This window comes from Balaenoptera physalus (genome assembly GCF_965194825.1).
Source record: "Balaenoptera physalus genome assembly, chromosome: 9".
NCBI classification, from domain to species: Eukaryota; Metazoa; Chordata; class Mammalia; order Artiodactyla; family Balaenopteridae; genus Balaenoptera; species Balaenoptera physalus.
The window spans coordinates 3,621,319-3,643,001 of NC_138888.1; the positions used below are offsets into that span (position 1 = coordinate 3,621,319).

Consider the following 21,683-nt stretch of genomic DNA (forward strand, 5'->3'; position numbering starts at 1 on the left):
CAAACACAGTAAGTTAAGCAAGCAAAATGAGAAGACAGAGAAACACACAGCAGATGAAGGAGCAAGGTAAAAACCCACCAGACCAAACAAATGAAGAGAAAATAAGCAGTCTACCTGAAAAAGAATTCAGAGGACTGATGATAAAGATGATCCGAAATCTTGCAAATAGAAAGGAGAAAATACAAGAAATGTTTAACAAGGACCCAGAAGAACTAAAGAACAAACAAATAATGATGAACAACACCATAAATGAAATTAGATATTCTCTAGAAGGAATCAATAGCAGAATAACTGAGGCAGAAGAACGGATAGGTGACCTGGAAGATAAAATAGTGGAAATAGGTACCGCAGAGCAGAATAAAGAAAAAAGAATGAAAAGAATTGAAGACAGTCTCAGAGACCTCTGGGACAACATTAAACTCAGCAACATTCCAATTACAGGGGTCCCAGAAGAAGAAGAGAAAAAGAAAGGGACTGAGAAAATATTTGAACAGATTATAGATGAAAACTTCCCTAATATGGGAAAGGAAATAATCAGTCAAGTCCAGGAAGCACAGAGAGCCCCATACAGGATAAATCCAAGGAGAAACACACCAAGACACATATTAATCAAACTATCAAAAATTAAATACAAAGAAAAAATATTAAAAGGAGCAAGGGAAAAGCAACAAATAACATACACGGGAATCCCCATAAGGTTAGCAGCTGATCTTTCAGCAGAAACTCTACAAGCCAGAAGGGAGTGGCAGGACATATTTAAAGTGATGAAAGGGAAAAACCTACAACAAAGATTACTCTACCCAGCAAGGATCTCATTCAGATTCAACATAGAATTTAAAACCTTTACAGACAAGCAAAAGCTAAGAGAATTCAGCACCACCAAACCAGCTCTACAACAAATGCTAAAGGAACTTCTCTAGGCAGGAAACACAAGAGAAGGAAAAAAACCTACAATAACAAACCCAGAACAATTAAGAAAATGGTAATAGGAACACACATATTGATAACTACCTTAAATGTAAATGGATTAAATGCTCCAACCAAAAGACATAGACTGGCTGAATGGATACAAAAACAAGACCCGTATATATGCTGTCTACAAGAGAACCACTTCAGACCTAGGGACACACACAGACTGAAAGTGAGGGGATGTAAAAAGGTATTCCATGCAAATGGAAATCAAAAGAAAGCTGGAGTAGCAATTCTCATATCAGACAAAATAGACTTTAAAATAAAGAGTATTACAAGAGACAAAGAAGGACACTACATAATGATCAAAGGATCAATCCAGGAAGAAGATATAACAATTGTAAATATTTATGCACCCAACATAGAAGCACCTCAATACATAAGGCAAATGCTAACAGCCATAAAAGGGGAAATCGACAGTAACACACTCATAGTAGGGGACTTTAACACCCCACTTTCACCAATGAACAGATCATCCAAAATGAAAATAAATAAGGAAACACAAGCTGTAAACGATATGTTAAACAAGATAGACTTAATTGATATTTATAGGACATTCCATCCAAAAACAATAGAATACACTTTCTTCTCAAGTGCTCATGGAACATTCTCCAGGATAGATCATATCTTGGGTCAAAAATCAAGCCTTGGTAAATTTAAGAAAATTGAAATCATATCAAGTATCTTTTCCGACCGCAATGCTATGAGACTGGATATCAATTACAGGAAAAAATCTGTAAGAAATACAAACACATGGAGGCTAAACAATTCACTACTAAATAACCAAGAGATCACTGAAGATATCAAAGAGGAAATCAAAAAATACCTAGAAACAAATGACAATGAAAACACGATGACCCAAAACCTATGGGGTGCAGCAAAAGCAGTTCTAAGAGGGAAGTTTATAGCAATACAGTCCTACCTCGAGAAACAAGAAAAATCTCAAATAAACAACCTAACCTTACACCTAAAGCAATTAGAGAAAGAAGAACAAAAAAACCCCAGGGTTAGCTGAAGGGAAAAAATCATAAAGATCAGATCAGAAATAAATGAAAAAGAAATGAAGGAAAAGATAGCAAAGATCAATAAAACTAAAAGCTGGTTTTTTGAGAAGATAAACAAAATTGACAAACCATTAGCCAGATTCATCAAGAAAAAAAGGGAGAAGACTCAAATCAATAGAATTAGAAACGAAAACAGAGAAGTAACACCTAACCCTGCAGAAATACAAAGGATCATGAGAGATGACTACAAGCAACTATATGCCAATAAATTCGACAACTTGGAAGAAATGGACAAACTCTTAGAAAAGCACAACCTTCTGAGACTGAACCAGAAAGAAATAGAAAATATAAACAGACCAATCACAAACACTGAAATTGAGGCTGTGATTAAAAATCGTCCAACAAACAAAAGCCCAGGACCAGATGGCTTCACAGGCGAATTCTATCAAACATTTAGAGAAGAGCTAACACCTTTCCTTCTCAAACTCTTCCAAAATATAGCAGAGGGAGGAGCGCTCCCAAACTCATTCTACGAGGCCACCATCACCCTGATACCAAAACCAGACAAAGATGTCACAGAAAACAGAAAACTACAGGCCAATATCAGTGATGAACATAGATGCAAAAATCCTCAACAAAATACTAGCAAACAAGATCCAACAGCACATTAAAAGGGTCATAAAACATGGTTGTGGGGATTATCCCAGGAATGCAAGAATTCTTCAATATATGCAAATCAATCAATGTGATAAACCATATTAACAAATTGAAGGACAAAAACCATATGATCCTTTCAATAGATGAAGAAAAAGCTTTTGACAATATTCAACACCTATTTATGATAAAAACCCTCCAGAAAGTAGGCATAGAGGGAACTTACTTCAACATAATAAAGGCCATATATGACAAACCTGCAGCCCACATTATTCTCAATGGTGAAAAACTGAAACCATTTCCACTAAGATCAGGAACAAGAGAAGGTTGCCCACTCTCACCACTATTATTCAACATTGTTTTGGAAGTGTTAGCCGCAGCAATCAGAGAAGAAAAAGAAATAAAAGGAATCCAAATCAGAAAAGAAGTAAAACTCTCACTGTTTGCAGATGACATGATACTATACATTGAGAATCCTAAAGATGCTACCAAAAAACTACTAGAGCTAATCAATGAATTTGGTAAAGTAGCAGGATACAAAGGTAATGCACAGAAATCTCTTGCATTCCTATACACTAAGGATGAAAAATCTGAAATAGAAATTAAGGAAACACTCTCATTTACCATTGCAACAGAAAGAGTAAAATACCTAGGAATAAACCTACCTAAGGAGACAAAAGAACTGTATGCAGAACACTATAAGACACTGATGAAAGAAATTAAAGATGATACAGATGGAGCGATATACCATGTTCTTGGATTGGAAGAATCAACATTGTGAAATTGACTCTACTACCCAAAGCAATCTACAGATTCAATGCAATTCCTATCAAACTACCAATGGCATTTTTCACAGAACTAGAACAACAAATTTCACTATCTGTATGGAAACACAAAAGACCCCGAATACCCAAACCAATCTTGAGAAAGAAGAACGGAGCTGGAAGAATCAGGCTCCCGGACTTCAGACTATACTACAAAGCTACAGTAATCAAGACAATATGGTATGGGCACAAAAACAGAAATATAGATCAATGGAACAGGATAGAAAACTCAGAGATAAACCACGCACATATGGTCACCTTATCTTTGATAAAGGAGGCAAGAATATGCAATGGAGAAAAGACAGCCTCTTCAATAAGTGGTTCTGGGAAAACTGGACAGCTACATGTCAAAGAATGAAATTAGGACACTCCCTAACACCATACACAAAAATAAACTCAAAATGGATTAACGGCCTAAATCTAAGGCCAGACACTATAAAACTCTTAGAGGAAAACATAGGAAGAACACTCTATGGCATCCATCACAGCAAGATCCTTTTTGACCCACCTCCTAGAGAAATGGAAATAAAAACAAAAATAAACAAATAGAACCTAATGAAACTTAAAAGCTTTTGCACAGCAAAGGAAACCATAAACAAGACGAAAAGTCAACTCTCAGAATGGGGGAAAATATTTACAACCGAAGCAACTGACAAAGGATTAATCTCCAAAATTTACAAGCAGCTCATGCAGCTCAATATCAAAAAAAAAAACAACTGAATCCAAAAATGGGCCAAAAACCTAAATAAACATTTCTCCAAAGAAGATATACAGATTGCCAACAAACACATGAAAGGATGCTCAACATCACTAATCATTAGAGAAATGCAAATCAAAACTACAATGAGGTATCACCTCACAACGGTCAGAATGGCCATCATCAAAAAATCTACAAACAATAAATGCTGGAGAAGGTGTGGAGAAAAGGGAACCCTCTTGCACTGTTGGTGGGAATGTAAATTGATACAACCATTATGGAGAACAGTGTGGAGGTTCCTTAAAAAACTAAAAATAGAAATACCATATGACCCAGTAATCCCACTACTGGGCATATACCCTGAGAAAACCATAATTCAAAAAGAGTCATGTACCAAAATGTTCATTGCAGCTCTATTTACAATAGCCAGGACATGGAAGCCACCTAAGTGTCCATCGACAGATGAATGGATAAAGAAGCTGTGGCACATATATACAATGGAATATTACTCAGCCATAAAAAGGAACTAAATTGAGTTCTTTGTAGTGAGGCGGATGGACCTAGAGACTGTCATACAGAGTGAAGTAAGTCAGAAAGAGAAAAACAAATACCGTATGCTAACACATATACATGGAACCTAAAAAAATAAACAAACAAACTGGTTTTGAAGAACCTAAGGGCAGGACAGGAATAAAGATGCATACATAGAGAACGGGCTTGAGGACACGGGCAGGGGGAAGGGTAAGCTGGGACAAAGTGAGACAGCAGCATTGACATATATACACTACCAAATGTAAAATAGATAGCTAGTGGGAAGCAGCCGCATAGCACAGGGAGATCAGCTCGGTGCTTTGTGACCACCGAGAGTGGTGGGATAGGGAGGGTGGGAGGGAGACACAAGAAGGAGGAGATATGGGGATATATGTATATGAATAGGTGATTCACTTTGTTATACAGCATAAAGTAACACACCATTGTAAAGCAATTATACTCCAATGAAGATGTTAAAAGGAAAAAAAGATCTCTGTTGACATAGCAGTGTGTGATGTCCAAATTTCATGGAATCTTATATGCTCTAGAGAATTTGGGAAATCTAGAGGTGATCAATACATTCTGGGATTTTATCACATCCTCAGAAAACTCCTAGACCATGTAGACTTTGATGCTAAGCCCTTTTCTGCTGATTATTTTTATAAATACGATAGGAAGGCCTTGGATTTCTCATATCCCCACATCGTCAATATTGAAGCATCATTATAAAGATATTTTTCTAAAGGCACAAAATATTGTAAGAGTTTTAGGAAGGCTCAATAATTTTTTATTTATAATTTTTATCTATCTATTATAATAAAATTTTAAGCTCCTTAGCTGTTTCTAAATAGTTACTTGAATCTATGAATTTTGGAAGACATTATTGAATATAGAACTTCCCATGTTAAAAGGTGAATAATTCTCCAAATGTTAACAGAGTTTACATTTAATTACTTTGGTTTCTTCTGTCAGAGTGATAGAATTGCTTCTCTATTTCAACAGCTCACATGTTATCAATTGAGAAACTAAGATCAGCTCTGCCATTAGCTTCTGGGAGAGATGTTGCTCAGGTTGCTAATGGTGAACCTTACAGTGAGTTACAGTTGCTCACGAACATGATACCAAACCAGAGTTCAAAGACACAGAATCCACACAGCTCCAGGACATTTAGAGATAACTAAGTTCCATAACGCAATATATAGAAATGGAGAGAAACACATTAAGTGATTGTTTAATGATAACTTTGCTTATATATATATATATATATATAGGTATAAGGAAGGTACTTTGTAAGTTACTACATTATATATAGAAGACCACCTGCAATTCACACAATGCCTTTTTAAGCCATCACTTTTTATTTATAGAATTGGAAAGCTTCATGGACTAACTCTCACTAGGAATGGTCTCCTTCTGTTTATATAGAAATAAATGCAAAGAATAGACTACGAGGGGGTGTGCTAGAAAATGTGATTCTGTAAGTTACTGAAAATCATTACAGTCCTTCAGGGAAAAATAATAATAATTTTTCCTGTTTTGTGATATAGCTTGTAAACTTATTATTTCCTACCCCCCATGTTTGACCAAGACTACGATAAGTATATAGTTCTTTATACTTTCCAATTATTTAGTGATTTGTAGATTATTTCATGTTTCCTCATCAGTAACTGCAAAATAGAGGGGTTATTGGCACAAATCAATTAATCTGGTACTTCAGGTCTTGATTACATGGCTTATATTCTTCCATAAATTCCTGGTTTTTAGCGTTGGAAAATTGAAGTAAGAAGGATAACAAAAGTGAAATGATTTGAGGACTATCTTTAATAGTTAGGCCACGAGATTTTAAACCGTTGGCAAAGGTAACAATCTCCTAATGCTTTACCACGATGTTTCTGTCTGCATGCAAAAGAATCATTATATCTTAATCATTTTTGAAATGCCTCCCCCCACCCCGTAATGTAAAAGAAATATTAGATGTGGTCTCTTGTCTCCAAGAACTTGTATCCAGTGAAGAAGTTAAGTCATTCATATGTATATAGTTATCCACACAAAGCAGAACATAGTCAATGCCAGGTTGAATGCGGAGAAAGAAAACTGCAATTTATTGAGAGCCCACTCTGTGCAAAAACTTTATGTACATTATCTCACTTGATCCTAGCACCTTCTGAAGTGACCTCATTTTATAAATATGAGATTACCAAGTTGGGAAGGTCAAGGAGCCCATGTATGGTTTGTAAGTGAAGCTGAGAGTTGAAGACAGATCCCTTTGGACTCTAAGCCTATCTTCTTTTTTAATGTACCATTCTGCTCTCCTCACAGAAAAGGAGTGTGTAAGAATTCTGAGGGAAGACATATAGTGGGCCTATGTGCTCTTGAGAGGGCCTCAGAGACAAAATACAAATTGAGCTGAGTCTTGAAAGACTTCGATGTGTGGGAAGAGGGAGGAATCAACTTTGGGGAAACAGCAGGCACACTCATGTCTCAGTGTCTTTGTTCAGGCCGATCCCTCTGCCTGGAATGCTTTTCCCTTAGGTAGCTGCTTTTATAGCTCACGCCCTGGAGGAGGTCTTCTCTAACCACACTTTAATCTGCAGCCTGCCCCCAGCCATTCCCCCACTGCTTTCTCATCCTTCTTAACCTGGACTACTTTGTTACCACTTCCAGCTTGCTGTATAATGTAGTTATCTATCATGTTTATGGACCATCTCCTGCCTTTAGAATAAAGCTTCATGAGGACAGGGATTACTGTCTTTTTTTGTTCTCAGATATATTGTAGGCACCGAGAATAGTGCCAGGAACTTAGTTATTGAGTAGGTGCTCAAAAAATACTTGTTGTTGGAAGGTATGAAGATTTTGAGTTACGAGTGAGCAACGCATATTTGGGGCTCTAGTAAGACCAGTTGAGTCCTGTTGTTACAGATTCCAGTTGGAAAAATAGAACCAAATTGTGAGGACTTGAATCCCAAGCAAAGGGATTAGTTTATTTTTGGTAGGAATCGGAGAGCTTTCTGAAGATTTTATTTTAAATAACGATGTATTGATTTAATGATATAAAAGTAATATCCTATTAACATTTTATTACATTTCCTTCATTTCCTTTCCTCATTTCCTTTTGAGGGCTTTCTGTTTCATCTGGTAAAATTGGCTTAATCAATATGGAAATAAACTGTCTCACATATTAAGAAGCCTTTAGGTAAGGCAGTCTTCAAGGTTGGCTGATTAAATTGGTTTGAAATGTCTCCAGAGATCCAACTTTTCTCTCTTTCCTCTCCCCCAGCCGCCCTCTCCTTCTGCCCAATGCTCTGTGCCCGCCTCCCCTTCTCCTCTGTTGCCCTTGCTGGGTTACTGTTTGGGGTTGACTCCTCTCATGGCTACAAGGTGGCTCCTGCCACCAACTAGGGCCAAAGGCTGCCTTGTTTCTTTTCTCTCAAAGCCATGGAATTTAAGTCCTCCCCTTTGGTATGATTGGGCCAACTGAGACATTTATTCAGTATCTGGCACATATTAGACATTTGATAGATATTTGTGGATTGAGTCGTTAAGATTGCATTGTTAGAAGACACATAGCTGTCTTTAGACAAGCTCCACAGCTGTGCCAGAAATGGCTGGAGGAGGCTGAATGGAGCCACACCAGCTCCTAAGAGATGGAAGTGTGTATAAAAGATGGCTGGTTTATTAATTTTCACGGGAAATACGTATTTCCCACAAGGAGAAGACAAGTGTGCTCCATTTACGTTATCTGCAGAAACTGCAAGGCAAAGTGAGATGGATAATCTTGAAGGCCTGAGGTGCAGTGACATCTTTGCAATGATCCCCAAGTTCTCTATCTTCTGGTCACTGTTTCTCCTCTCTGGATACATAGTATCAATGCGTGACTTCTTAGACTTCTTTTCTTATACTACAGGGTGAGCACTGAAAGCCGAGAACTTAACCGTGGAAGATTTAGTCAAAATAACTGTATATTGTACTTCAAGGAAATGGTAATCAATCTAAAAAGTTTTCTTTTTAACAATATTAACACACATTTATACATGTATAAATTATACACAACCGTAATTGTTTTCATTTCAGACTTGTAACATGATATACTGAAGAAAAAATAATTTGTAATTGAAACCAATTTGTGTGTCTATGTATATAATTTATAAAATGTGTATGTGTTTACATACACTTATAGATTAAATACATATACATATATTTTAACTTAACCAAATCATGGACAACTTTTCATGTCAATAAATAAACATAAACATTCATCATTTTTAACAGCTGCAGTCTTGGATCATGTTGAATCTGTTTTCTTTATTGTAAAAAATATATATATATTCTCTTTTAGTAGGAAGATTTTAAAAGATCAACAAAGAATAAAAATACTTAAGGATCATAAGAATCAATCAAAACTCTTTAATGCTTGGTTTTAAATGGATCTTTTTTAGATCTATAATAATTTATTAAACTTGTTTTGTTATTCTATTTGTTATTTTTCTTTATCACATTTTGTTTTTCTTTAATGGTATTCACTTTTGTCTATAGTTTTTATGGCTCAAATAGTAAGAAAATTTAATAATTTCTTATTGATTCTAAAGAATATGAGTTTTAGTGGAATTTTTGTCTACTCTGTATTTCTGGAGCTCTTACTTCAAAGCTAAACACCAGAGTAAAGACCAATATTAGAAGCAGACGCAGGACTTTAAATCAGTCATCATAATGTGAATTCCTTTAAGTTCTACTTATAAATTTGGATTCATTCCTGAAATCCCATTTCATATAAGAAATATTAAAATTGATGACAAAAAACAAAGTACAAATATGTGCGCAGTTATAAGGATTTATAAAATATTCAAAATTAAGTACTTGCTGAAAAGTGTATTTACTAAGAAATCCTCCAGGGGATTTTTTGTTGCATGAGCTATTCTTCCTAAGGCTTTAAGAAATTATTAAAATGATGTTTACATTGAAGGCGGTTTCTGTTTTTTTAAAAAAAATAAATTTCTCTTTAACAAGCATCAATATTCCCTTTCTGAAATTATTTAAAATTTTTTCTTGCTTATTCTTCCCACTAGAATTTCAGCTCCTTGAGAACAGGGATAAATGCCTGGCACATAATGGATCCATAGTACACATTTCTTGGATAAACAAATGTTTACAGACCCCCTAATGCCACATAAAAGTTAGTGTCTGCTGTTGCTAACATTTTTGTTGCTAATCTGATGCTCATGAAAGACTCAAAGTCGGCCATCCATAGCAATTTCCTTCTTTTCCATGATTGCCTGTCCTTTCATTTTTAAGTGAGCTTCATTCCTGGACCATGTGAAATGCCGCTCCGACAGTTTAGCTGGGAGTACGTGTTGGAAGTGTACAGAGACGTTCCAGAGTTGTGGGTTCTTAGGAGTCATTCTAAGTTGTGGTCTCTTAACCTTACATTGAAAATGTTTTTATGGAAAAAATTATTTTTCAGTATCAAATTATACTGATAGGATGTTGTCTCACTTCAGGCTTATGAGGTGGCAAAAGAAGTCAGACACCTTGCCGAAAAGTAAGACAGCAAGCGACTGGCCATGTGGGCTTCTGGCCACAGTGCACGCTCTGAGCCACTGGCCGTGCCACCTCCGCTATGCGGTCCTCGTGTCCTCTCCATTGTGGACGAGAAAGTGAATGCATTGTCTGCAACATGCTGAAACTTGCCTCTGGCAAGAGAGTTCAACAAAATGAAAATTCCAAGTATAGGAAATAGGAAGGAAGCTTCCCTTATCCTAACAAATTCACTGGACCCATTCATTTCCTCAGCTAAAAGACCACGTTCCCTAAATGTAATGGACTTGACATTCATTTAACAAAAATTGTTTGGCTTCTAAGTTGGAGGAAGAGATAGATGATATATTTCTAAATCTGTACATAAGGTGAAAAATCCAGAAATAAGTTATAGGTAGCATTTTTCTTTCAAATACTTTGTCCATAAAGCAAGAAAAAAGTTGGTTTTTATAAATACTTATCAGTAGAGTATCTTATGCACACTCAAGTTTGAGAAGCACTAAGCAAAACTAAAGGAGAAAGCAAAGGGGACATTTGTGTACAGATGTCTGGACATTCGAGCTCTTTTTCCTTTGAACTAACTTTCAGATCGTACTGATGACTGGAGAGTGGAAGGTTCCAAAGGGTCACAGCTTGAAAACTCCATTCAGTCCCACAGTAAACTTGTTCACACAGCTGCTGCTTTCCTTTGCATGTTTTAATCAACCTTGAATTTTCAACCCTGCTCATTGAATTTCTTAGATAAAAATTTAAAAATATTAAAAACATATATGCCTCTAACAACTTTATAATCTGTTAATAAATTTGTTGTGATGATTAAATCAAAGAGTCCCATCTTTAGAGAGGTTTAGAAAAGAATAAGAGGTTAGGAGTTAAAGAATAAATGAAATGTTTCTATGATGTGACTTCAGTGTATAAGGTAAAATAAATGTTTTTCCTATAACATGGTTACATTCTTAGGGAAATCAGATGCAATACTCAAACCATTATGGAACAATTAGAAGAAAAATATATAAGCAAGTATGTATTAATACAGTAATACAAAAAAATAGGAACTGCTTATTGAACGCTTACTATCTGATAGTCCCAAGCTTGCTGATTTTGAAAAGGTTCCCAGGTAAAGGCAACATGCCGCAAGTTTTGAAGTCCAATTTACTTTAAATTATGAAGCATCCAAGGGGCTTGATAGATGGGATATTTTTGAAAGATAAACTGGGTGGGTGAGTGTGTGTGTGTGGGTGTGTGTGTGTGTGTGTGTGTAGGCATGATTGCCAGGGCAGATATTGGATTCAGGGATCAGCTTAGAGGTTACTGGTTGATAGGTGATTTGGAACTAGACTTAATGTTATTTGTGGAAATGGATGGTAAGCAGTAAATCTGAGAAAGATCAGAAAAAAGAGGAAACAGAAAGACTCAGTGGTTTAGTTAATACAAATATTGAAGGAGAAAGAAGAATCACAGCCTTGTCTGGACTTGTGAACTTTGTCAGTGTTAAGATAGGTTAGGCTGTGCTTTTTGGTAATGTAGAATACGTTAGAAATTTGGTGTGTTAAGTGTGTGCTGGTGGTGGTAGTTAGAGAGGGTTTGGTTGCTAAGCAAGACACAAGATAGCAACAGCATGAAATTAAAGGCTGCCTCCCAGTGAGCGGTCTGGACAGGCCCAGCTCCAGTCACCCTTCCTCTGGAAGGGCCATATCAACACCTTTTCTCTGGGTCAGAACCAGTTACCAGGCATGGGATACTCTTAACCAGTGGACCTAAAGCGGAGTCTTGGACAGTTTGTTTCTTGTACCCTGCTGGTGGACACAGGCATATTCTTGCCATGTAGCCAGATTCGTGGGGAGAGCCCTTCAGAGGGCCTCAACTAGACCAGGTCAGTCCATCAGTCTGATTTTACTAGTAAAGAATGCTGACATGCTGGTACAAACCACCCCGCCAACTCCTGGGATCCATGGTACAAAGCAGCACTATTAATAGGTGTGTTTCATGCCTTAACCGGGGTGCCATGCAGGCACATGTCTTATTTCAGCAAATAAGAAATGCTGGAAATAACCCTCACAGCACAAGTGTCAATGACCATTTGAGATATTCATGTGGGTTGTGTCATTTAGAATATTGCAAATATTACAAACCCTTTTCTAGGTACGTGTATTTGATAAACCACAGTGTAGCCATATTTGCAGGCACTACCATTTTAGAATCTCTAAAAAGGTAATCTTGAAAATGACTGGCAAACTGTTGTGTTATTTCATTTCCCTCCAAAATTAACACATACATCTAGTTCTAAACTTACTGTTTAACTTTTATTTTACAGAGTTTTAAAACCAAATTCCTAGATTTCACAAGCGGAGGCATTGCAAATAGCCTTCTAGTTTATTGAGCGTGAATGACATGTTCTGTATTTCAGAAACTACTCAGACTTTCTAATTGTATTTTTTCTCCCTTCCTTCTCCATCCCCCAGATGAATCATCTCCTAAGGAAGTCAGCAGGGTAAGTAATGTGAATATCATTTTTGTTACCACAATATAGGAAATAAATTCTTTTGTATATTTTCAGTGCTCTAGCGTGTTTAAGTGTTAGAAAAATAATTACAAAAACTGAGTGCCCTCTCCAAAGTATCACTCATCAGTATGGAGTAAAGCCAGTGAGGAGAGAGGTGTGAAATTGGAGGCCTCTAACTGAATACAGCTAACAGATGCGTTCCGTTTGGCCTGCACATGCTTATGGAGTTTTCTGAATTTGTTGCCAACATTTAGATATTGAGAGAGTGCATATTAAGATTGGATTTCTGGCTTCTCTTGAAAAACTATAAGATAAAGCAGCACTGACACCAAGTTCCCATGTGGCGACGGTCTGCTCAGGCCGCTTCCTCACCGTCCCCTGCTCAGTGGCTTTGCACGTGTGCTACAGGGCTAACACTGCCTTCAAGTTCACGCACCTTCTTTCTGGGAGAACAAAGGGTGACTACTCGTGAATTGAAGACGTGATATTCTTCAGTACTTTTAGAAATACTAAATGCACCGTTCTCACGTTCAAGAGAAATACTTAGTGTTAAAGTTATGAGACTTAACAAAATTAAAAGCTTATGGGGTATGAGTATCGAGAGCATTTTAGCATGCCATGCTTAATGCTACAAAATTATAATTCTGTAATTACATATGAAAAAGATTCTTAACTATATATCCTGTTTACAGATAAAGATCTTAAAATGTGGATTCAATGTTGAAAGTAATCAGAATTGTATCTGATGCAACCTTATGTAAGAGATCACTCTTTATCATAAGATATAAACTGAAGTACTGTTATCAGGATCACATATATAGATATATTCGTTTATTTTTGATTATCTGTAGAAAGGAATCTTTAAAATGACCAGGGCCATTGCTGGAGACTGGGCAGAATTCCCTCTGTCCCTAGCAACCTAACAGACTCTTAAGGTTTCTATAAGTCTCAGGGTTTTCCTGGGTACATGCACTATTAACTTCACATATACAGGGTTCACAGCTGGAAAGTTCCCAAGACTGAGTGCTTCAAGGTATATCAGGGGGCAGAGAGATCAGCCTGGAATTTTTACAGCTACTGAGAGCAGCAGAAATGGCTGAAAAGCCATGTTTGAGGATAAAAGAAGATTCTCACACGTGGACCTAGGCAGTCATAAGATACTGGGGTGTCGATATTGGCAAAGCTACTATCTCAGATCTCTGAGATAGTACCAGGTGTTTATAAATCCAGGACAGTAGGAAAAAAAACTACAACTTACTCATCAGTATTCTTGTTTTAGAATAACTTTAGTTTATAGGGAATCCCTGACCTCAATTTAACCTTTATAGCCCTCAGAGGATTTTAGACATTGTTGTTGTTTTTGAGGGAAGTGGGAAAAGAAATGCCCAAAGAGGTGGTTTCCACCCACCCATGTGTTTTCCTTACACCCTGTTCTGTTGACAGCAAAGATCAGAGCTGTCCTTCTGATACCTTGCTTATTTCAATATATTAACTCTATTCACCTGTTTGGTGGAACTCTCCCTTCGCCTCCAAGGTCCCCCAATTTAAAGATTTTGTACCATAGTGTCTGTCATAAATGATTTTGTTATTGCAGCTCACTCTTTCAATTATAAGCCAGGTTCTATTTGGGGAGAACGGCTATATAGACAAGGAGTAGACTTTTTAATTGAATGCGTTTCTATATATTTTAGTTATGCAAAATATCGCCACAAGACATCTTGGATTCAGATTGCCACCTACTTCTTACTATGCCAGTGCCTTCTTCCGGGTGAAGAGAGAAGAGATGCAGACAATACCACACACTATCTTTAAGCCCATTAGAAATGATGATAAACTATACATAGTCATTTTTTCTTTGCTATTATTTTATAAAATTCTTTTACTTTATGCCAAATTTGGAGAAAATGCAATTCCAGGTGAGAAATGCTAAATATATGAACTGATAACCTAGAATAGTATCAGTTGCCAGGATCTTTAAAAGTTGGTTTTTTTTTTTTTTTTTTCTGAATATACCCCAGATCTTGGTCAGTTCCGATACATAGAATTTGCATTATAAAATAGGATACCAATGTTTTAAGTTAAAATTAAGATTTAGAAATACTAGTGCAAACTTTTGGTAGATGGTGACGGGCCACAGGGCACATCCATTGTCAAAAGCCTGCTCTTTAGTGATGCAGATTCTTACCCCGCCAGGCAGTTCTGATTATCGTGACGTACTTTCTCACTTAGCGCCAAACAACCTCTCTTTAATTGCCATCTACTAGTATTGTTCTGACTTTTGTAGCAACTCAAAAAAGACTATACCCCCTACTCCATATGAGAGCTCTTTAATTAGAGGGATTGTGTTCTGTCTTTCCCAGTGAGACACGCTCACTTAAAATAATTTTTTTCCCCGTGGGCCTCCTTAGGGTCTGGGTTGACATTCTCTGGACAAAGTATGCATTATTAATCTATTTTTTAGAAGGTGGAGGCAATGCCATGACATTATAGACCAATTGTGGCTTGACCCTGATAAGAGGAGGTAGGCCAGGTAGCCCTCGGAAACTATGTATCTGTAATAGAGTTTAGGGAGAATTAGCTTTTCCAAGACACTATAGGACATTTCTGGTTATTGATCCAGAAATGGAAGATATTTTTTCCATGAAGTCAAGTCAGATCTATAAGTCCTGAGCCCTTTCTCCGTCCCCTCTTTCTTCCTCTCTTTCTCCTTCCATCCCTCCCTCTCTCCATGTCCTCCTCCTTCCCTGCCATTCCATAGACAAATATTTCTTGGGCACTTATATGCCAGGCACTGTTCTAGGTTTTAGGGATACAGTGCAAAGCAGTATTCCAGTTATCATAGTATGGAAGGTGGTGGTGGAGACAGTTGAAAGTTTTTTTTAATTTATATATATCAGGCAGTGATAAATATTATGATAAGTACATAGAAGAATAAAGCAGAATGAGCTGATAGAGAGTGATGGTGGATTAGGAGTGGACTTACTGTAGAGACAAAGCCAGGACAGAGGATGTGGTGTTAGGGGTGTGAGTGTGCAGCCAGGGATGGCTTACCAGGGTAATTGAGGAAATATTATGGGAGATGAAGGAGGGAACCATGCTGAGAACTGCGGGAAGAACACTTCAGGCAGATGGCACGGCAAGTGCAAGGGCCCAGAGGCAGGAAGGTTCACGTTACAGAAGGAGGTCATCTGGGCCAGAACTGAACGAGTGCAAGAAAGAGCCCTGGTCAGAGAGGTTGAGGCAGGAGGGGATCTAGAGGGATGTGGTGTCTGTCATTATCTGTGTCATTTGTTTTCATCTAGTCAGCAAAGTTAATCTTTTATTTTACTATTATTGTTGTTGTTGTTGTTAAGTGGTTCCAGCTTCTGACAGGAAAAGAGAGAGAAAACAAGATAAGAAGAGTATTTGGGTGCTGGGTGCTAGAATATGACAAATTTAGCCAGGTCCAGAATTCTTGGGTACCGTCTTTGTCCCTCAAAATGCTGTAGATATGTTTCATTATATTCTAATTTTTATATAGCAGTTTTAGTCTGATGAAATATGTCCTGAGGAAAAACACTGATTCAAGGCTACTTGGTCAAAGGACACAAATATTTTATGACAATTAATATACATTGTTAAGTTGGTTTATCAAATTATTGTTCCAATTTAAGGTTTCATTTTAACCCAATTTAATCAGCAATTATATCTCGTCTTGTGTAAATGGTATGCCGTTATTTTAATATTTTTATTTAAAGCAAATAAACATATTGCCATATGTTAACTATGTTTCTTTTTGTGTGAATTGCATCTCTATGTCTTTGTGTGATACATTCAAAAGAACTTCTCTGGTATAGTGTAAATCACACTTAGATTTGAATTTCTACTTTGCCACTCTTCATCTGGGTGACCTTTTAAAAAAATAACTTTTAAAAGGCTCAAATGTAAAATAGGGACAAAATCTACCAAACCTAAGGTATGCAGCCATAATAGGATGAAAATTTATATTCTTATATTCATTTTTAGAACACCAAAGATAAACTTTTTAAAAGCAGAGGGAATTAATGAAAAGAAATTAATGGCCCACAATTTAAAATACAGGCTTGATTAATAATGAAAAAGATATTTTCTTAAATAGATCAATAAAATAGGCTGTGTTTGGCAGTCTATTCAAGAAGTAAGAAAATAACAAATATTAAGGAATGCGAAAGGAAAGATAACTACAGTACAGGCAACAGGGCGAATATTAATAATTTAATAAGGAATAGTAGATACTAATGCATTTGAAAAATTAGATGTAATGGGAAATTTTAAGGAAATTATAAATTATTAAAATTGATTGAAAAAGAGTTAAGAAACCTAAATATATTGTTAACCAATGAAAAAAACTGAAAAGTTAGTAAAAGACCCCCTAAAATGGCATGATACCCAAAAGCTTTTACTGGATAATTCCACCAAACATAAAAAAGGAGAAAATTCCTACATAACATGAAGTATGTATTTCCAAAGCTAAGAAAATTACTTATCTCACTCAAGACAGAATTTTATTCCTGAAACAAAAATTAGAGCATTATACAAAATAGAAAAAGTATTGACCAGTTTTACTAGTACAAACATAAGTGCAGAAATCTTAATAAATTCAGCAGCACTTTCATTGCCAAGGGTGGTGGCAGGTAGAAGCCTAGTGCAGTAATCCTGGTAAGAGATGAAGATGGCTTGGACCCGGCTGACGATGATGGAGGTGGGGAGAAGTGTTTGGATTTGGTAGACTGAATTCTACATATATTTGGAAGGTAGAGTGAACAAGAACTGCCGATTAATCAGATGTCTGGTATAAAAAAAGACAAAAAAGAGAAATGATCGCATCGAGGTTTTGCCTGAGCAGATGGAAGGGTGAGTTGCTATTACTTAGATGGGAGTGTTTGCCAGAGGGGCAGGTCAAGGTGTGTGTGGAGGAGGGGGAAACAGAGGTCACTACTGGGTGCTTAGTCTTAGATGTGCTAAGTCTGAGATACCGAGTAGATTTCTAAATAGAGATGTTAAGTAGTTGGCTGGATATTTGAGTCTGGAGTATAGGGAAATGATCTGAATTAGAGATGTAAATCTGAGAAGGCTTAATAATATGGATGAGTTAAGAATCATCAGCACGTAGGATGGTATGTAAAGTGGTGAGGCTGGACGAGATCACCTAGGAAGTGCATGTGGTTTGAGAAGAGAGGATAAAAGCCAAAGGCCAGCCCTGACACAGAACGTTTAGAAGTCTGAGATGGGAGGAAGACCTACAGAGACTGAAAAGAGGTGTCCAAGGGCAAGAGGAGGACCAGGCGTGTATGCATCCTGGCAAGGAGGAGAAATTCTGTCAAGACAGAGAGAATAATCACTGGTGTGTTAAACGCTGCCTGTATTTCAAGGGTCATGAAGCCTGAGAGTTGACAACTGGATTTGGCAATGTGGAGTCATTGGTGACTTCAGTAAGAGCTGTTTCACTGGAGAGATTAGGTTGAGTTTGAGAGAGAGAGAGAGAGAGAGGGAGGGAGAGGGAGAAGGGAGGGAGATGGAGAGGAAGAAGAGAAATTGTAGGCAGCAAATATAGACAGTTGTTTTACGGAGTCTTGCCTTAAAAGAGAGAAGAGAAATAGGGTGGTAGCTAAATAGGGAGTTGAGATATTTTTCTTGAGATATAATTGACACATAATCTTTCGTTAGTTTCAGGTGTACAACATAATGATTCAATATATGTGCATAGTGTGAAATTATCATCACAATAGGTCTAGTTAACGTCCATCACCACACATAGTTATAAATGTCTTTTTCCTTGTGGTGAGAACTGTAAGATTTACTCCCTTTAGCAAGTTTCAAATATCCAATACAGTCTTATTAATTATGGTCACGATGCTGTGCATTATATCCCCAGAACTTATTTATTTTATAACTGAAAGTTTGTATCTTTTGACCACTTTCCACTCTCCACCCCTGAGATATTTTCTTTTTAAAATGTTTGGTTTATCTTTTTTAAAATGGGATAAATGACAACAGAAATGTACTAATGGAAATAATCCAGTAGAGAGAGAAAACGTGATGATTTGGGACAGTGGGGCAAGTTGGTTGCTGAATAGTCCTTGAGTGCTCAAGGGGCCTCACCCACCTTCGGCAGCCTCCCCAGTACCCATCAAGTCTTTTCCTTCGCAACTAATTCCCATTTACTCACTTTCAATTTCTTTTTATACCATATCAGTCTTAAAAAGAATTTTTAATTGGTTATCAGAAAACAAATATAACCAAAGAAACAAAATAGAGGAAGAAACAGAAGAGGAGAAATAAAAATTGGAATAGTCAGTACTTTTCTATGAATAAGCAGGCTGTTAACTTCCAGTTATGTGAAACTGAACCAAAGTAGGTTGCTTCACTTATGTAAAGTTGACCTTAAAAATAAAAGACAGTTATTTTACCAGCAAGGTATGTTTTTTTCAGGAGTAGCAAAGAATTGCAATTTGGGATAAGAATGTTATAGCAAAGACTATAAGCAAGTCCAGACAAAGAAGAGGAATGGGGTTTTACAGAGGAAAAGGGGAAGTTTGGAGGGGCTCTTAATAAGCAAGGAGTCCACTGGAGGAAACTGGGAGTTCAGAGTGCAGTGTCTTTTCATTGGCTGAGTTGTGACAGTCTCTTGTTGGCTGGGCTGTGCCTGGGCGGGGTGAAGATTTTCTTTTCTTCTACTGGGTAGTTAGGCAGTAAGCAGCCTTCTCCCAGTTGGAGATGCAAGGTAGTCTCTTCCTGTTTGGGGTCTGCATGAGAGTTCCCCCTTCTGCCCTTAACTGACTCCAATTTAAATAAGGTATCCTTTATTTATTTTTACATCTTTTAGGGAAGGATACCAATCAATTATTCTTAAGGACAAAGTTTTTATTATCATTACTAAATTTCATAAAAGCGCAAATCTGTTTATATAATCTTACATCCATCTTTAGTAAGTTTCAAAGACATACTGTTAAAATGTGGTTCACTGTTCAGTAAGTGAAGGTGATATACAAACAGTGAGAGTAGGTAGACACATGGTAGAATTATCTGGAGTAATTTTTCATGTTACCTATACCCCGCCTCCAGTTGATAATCACGGGGCTCATGTGCTGTGGCCCAAGGATAGAAGTTAGAATGTGTGGAGAAGCAGACAGAAAGCATGTCTTCTAAAATCTCCCTATATATAATTTACTTTAATCAGGCTTTGGCTAAGAGGTGGGGTTTGGACAGTTGAATATGATACTTAGAAACAAGGCCCTAGAGGACAGGCAGGTCACCGTCCCATTGATTATCAGCATATCTGTGGGACTGAGAAGCCAGAGCAGGCAGAGATGTAATGTTCCTATCAGGTAAAGTGAAATTCTGGCATTTTGAATTTTAAATATCAAAGAGCCCAACAAGTATTTCTCACCCTGATGGAAAATCACCACTTTCCCGAGGAATACTGGCTGGAAACCTGCAAGCAGAGTCTGTGTTTTCCATATCACACAGGCCAAAATACCTTCAGGCACTCCAACTTGAGTTTTGCGGAAACCCAAAAGAAAATTTCTTATAAAGCATGGCATTGTTTGTTTTAGCTAAATTTCATTTCACAGGCTTTGCCGCTAGTTATTAACTATAGCCATAGAAACCTGTGTGGAGTATCAGTTCTAAGCACCTCGGTTTCCTGAGAGAATTAGTTGCAAAATATTTCCCTATGTAACTGAATGCATCAATCTGCTATACGAAAATATTTCATTCTATTTACATACTGGAAAACGGTGGCCAAAGATAGTGATTTTTGTTTGCTTGTACTAAGGATGAAACCCATAATCTTAACAATAAATTAAACATACCAATCATCTATTAAAGTTTGTTCCTGATCAATGATAATAAAATGATATGAGTGATATATAGAGGAATACAGATCCTATTAATCATGATGGTGGTGATTAAAAACAGTATCAAACCATTATGATAATTCTTTTAAAAAATGGGAACTGGACACGTTCTTCTTTCACAAGATTTTAAATTATTACCTGTTTTTTAAGACCATTCTTGGCAACCACAACTTTATTTTAGAATATAGATGTTGAAAAGTATTAACAATGGAGAAACTGTATTAAGCTGTTTGGTCTTAGTAGAGTTTGGTCTTGGCCACAGAACCAAAGGCTAATTAAAGGCCATTGTTTTGTGCACATTTCCTTATTGAATGAAAAACGAAAATAGTAATGATCCAGCCAAAGAGTAGTTGTGCATAAAATCCAGTTTCTCCTAGATCGCATTTTATTACATTAAAGGTGGCAACAAAGTCATAAATATGTTTGATTTTTGCCATAGATGTTATCACAAGCTGATATTTTCTTGTTTATCACTTTCTGCTCACTGGGATTTAAATTCCGTGAGTGTTAGAGCCTTATCTGATACTTATAATAGTGCTTGACACGTTGGTGAATAAATATTTGTTTAAAAAGACTTATTTACTTGCGACATTCAGAAATATACCTACTGGGTAAAGCCCTTAGGTACATCTTTTGTTTCTCTAACCTTCTCTTTGTTCATCTTCTCCTGATAACTTAATTTTTTTTCTATTAGCAGTCTTAAACGTATCAGAAATGTTTACTACTTGAGTGATTTGAAACTATTTTAGCTCCTGGAGTCATTCTTCCTAAATTAAATTTTTACTATGAAAAGCCCTTTCATCTCATGGACCTTTTTGCCCTAAATTAAATTAGTTAATAATAGTCCTTTGAAAACTTAAGTGTTCTTTAGGAATATTAGTTTTTATTATTTCTGTCCTTGGGATGAGCTGATAATGTGTTTTCAAAAGAATGCCTCACTCATTTATAGACTCTCAGCCTGCTTGCTTTCACCACTTTTAACGTGAATTCACTATCTTTCCTGAGTGTAAGCTGTGATCATTCTGTCCTCATGTCCTACTTGTTGCTCTTCTGCCTTCCTCCAGTTTTCTCCATCCTTCGTAGCTTTTCGTA

At 36.8% G+C, this 21,683-nt stretch overlaps 1 protein-coding gene across 1 annotated transcript in view; it reads left to right on the forward strand.

Moving 5' to 3' along the window:
• The window catches only part of PDE10A (phosphodiesterase 10A), a 307,742-nt gene that overhangs the window by 169,942 nt on the left and 116,117 nt on the right, over window positions 1-21,683 (forward strand). The window contains 1 exon segment of the mRNA XM_082475548.1: window positions 12,674-12,702. Within this exon segment, the coding sequence (XP_082331674.1) occupies window positions 12,674-12,702 (29 nt within the window).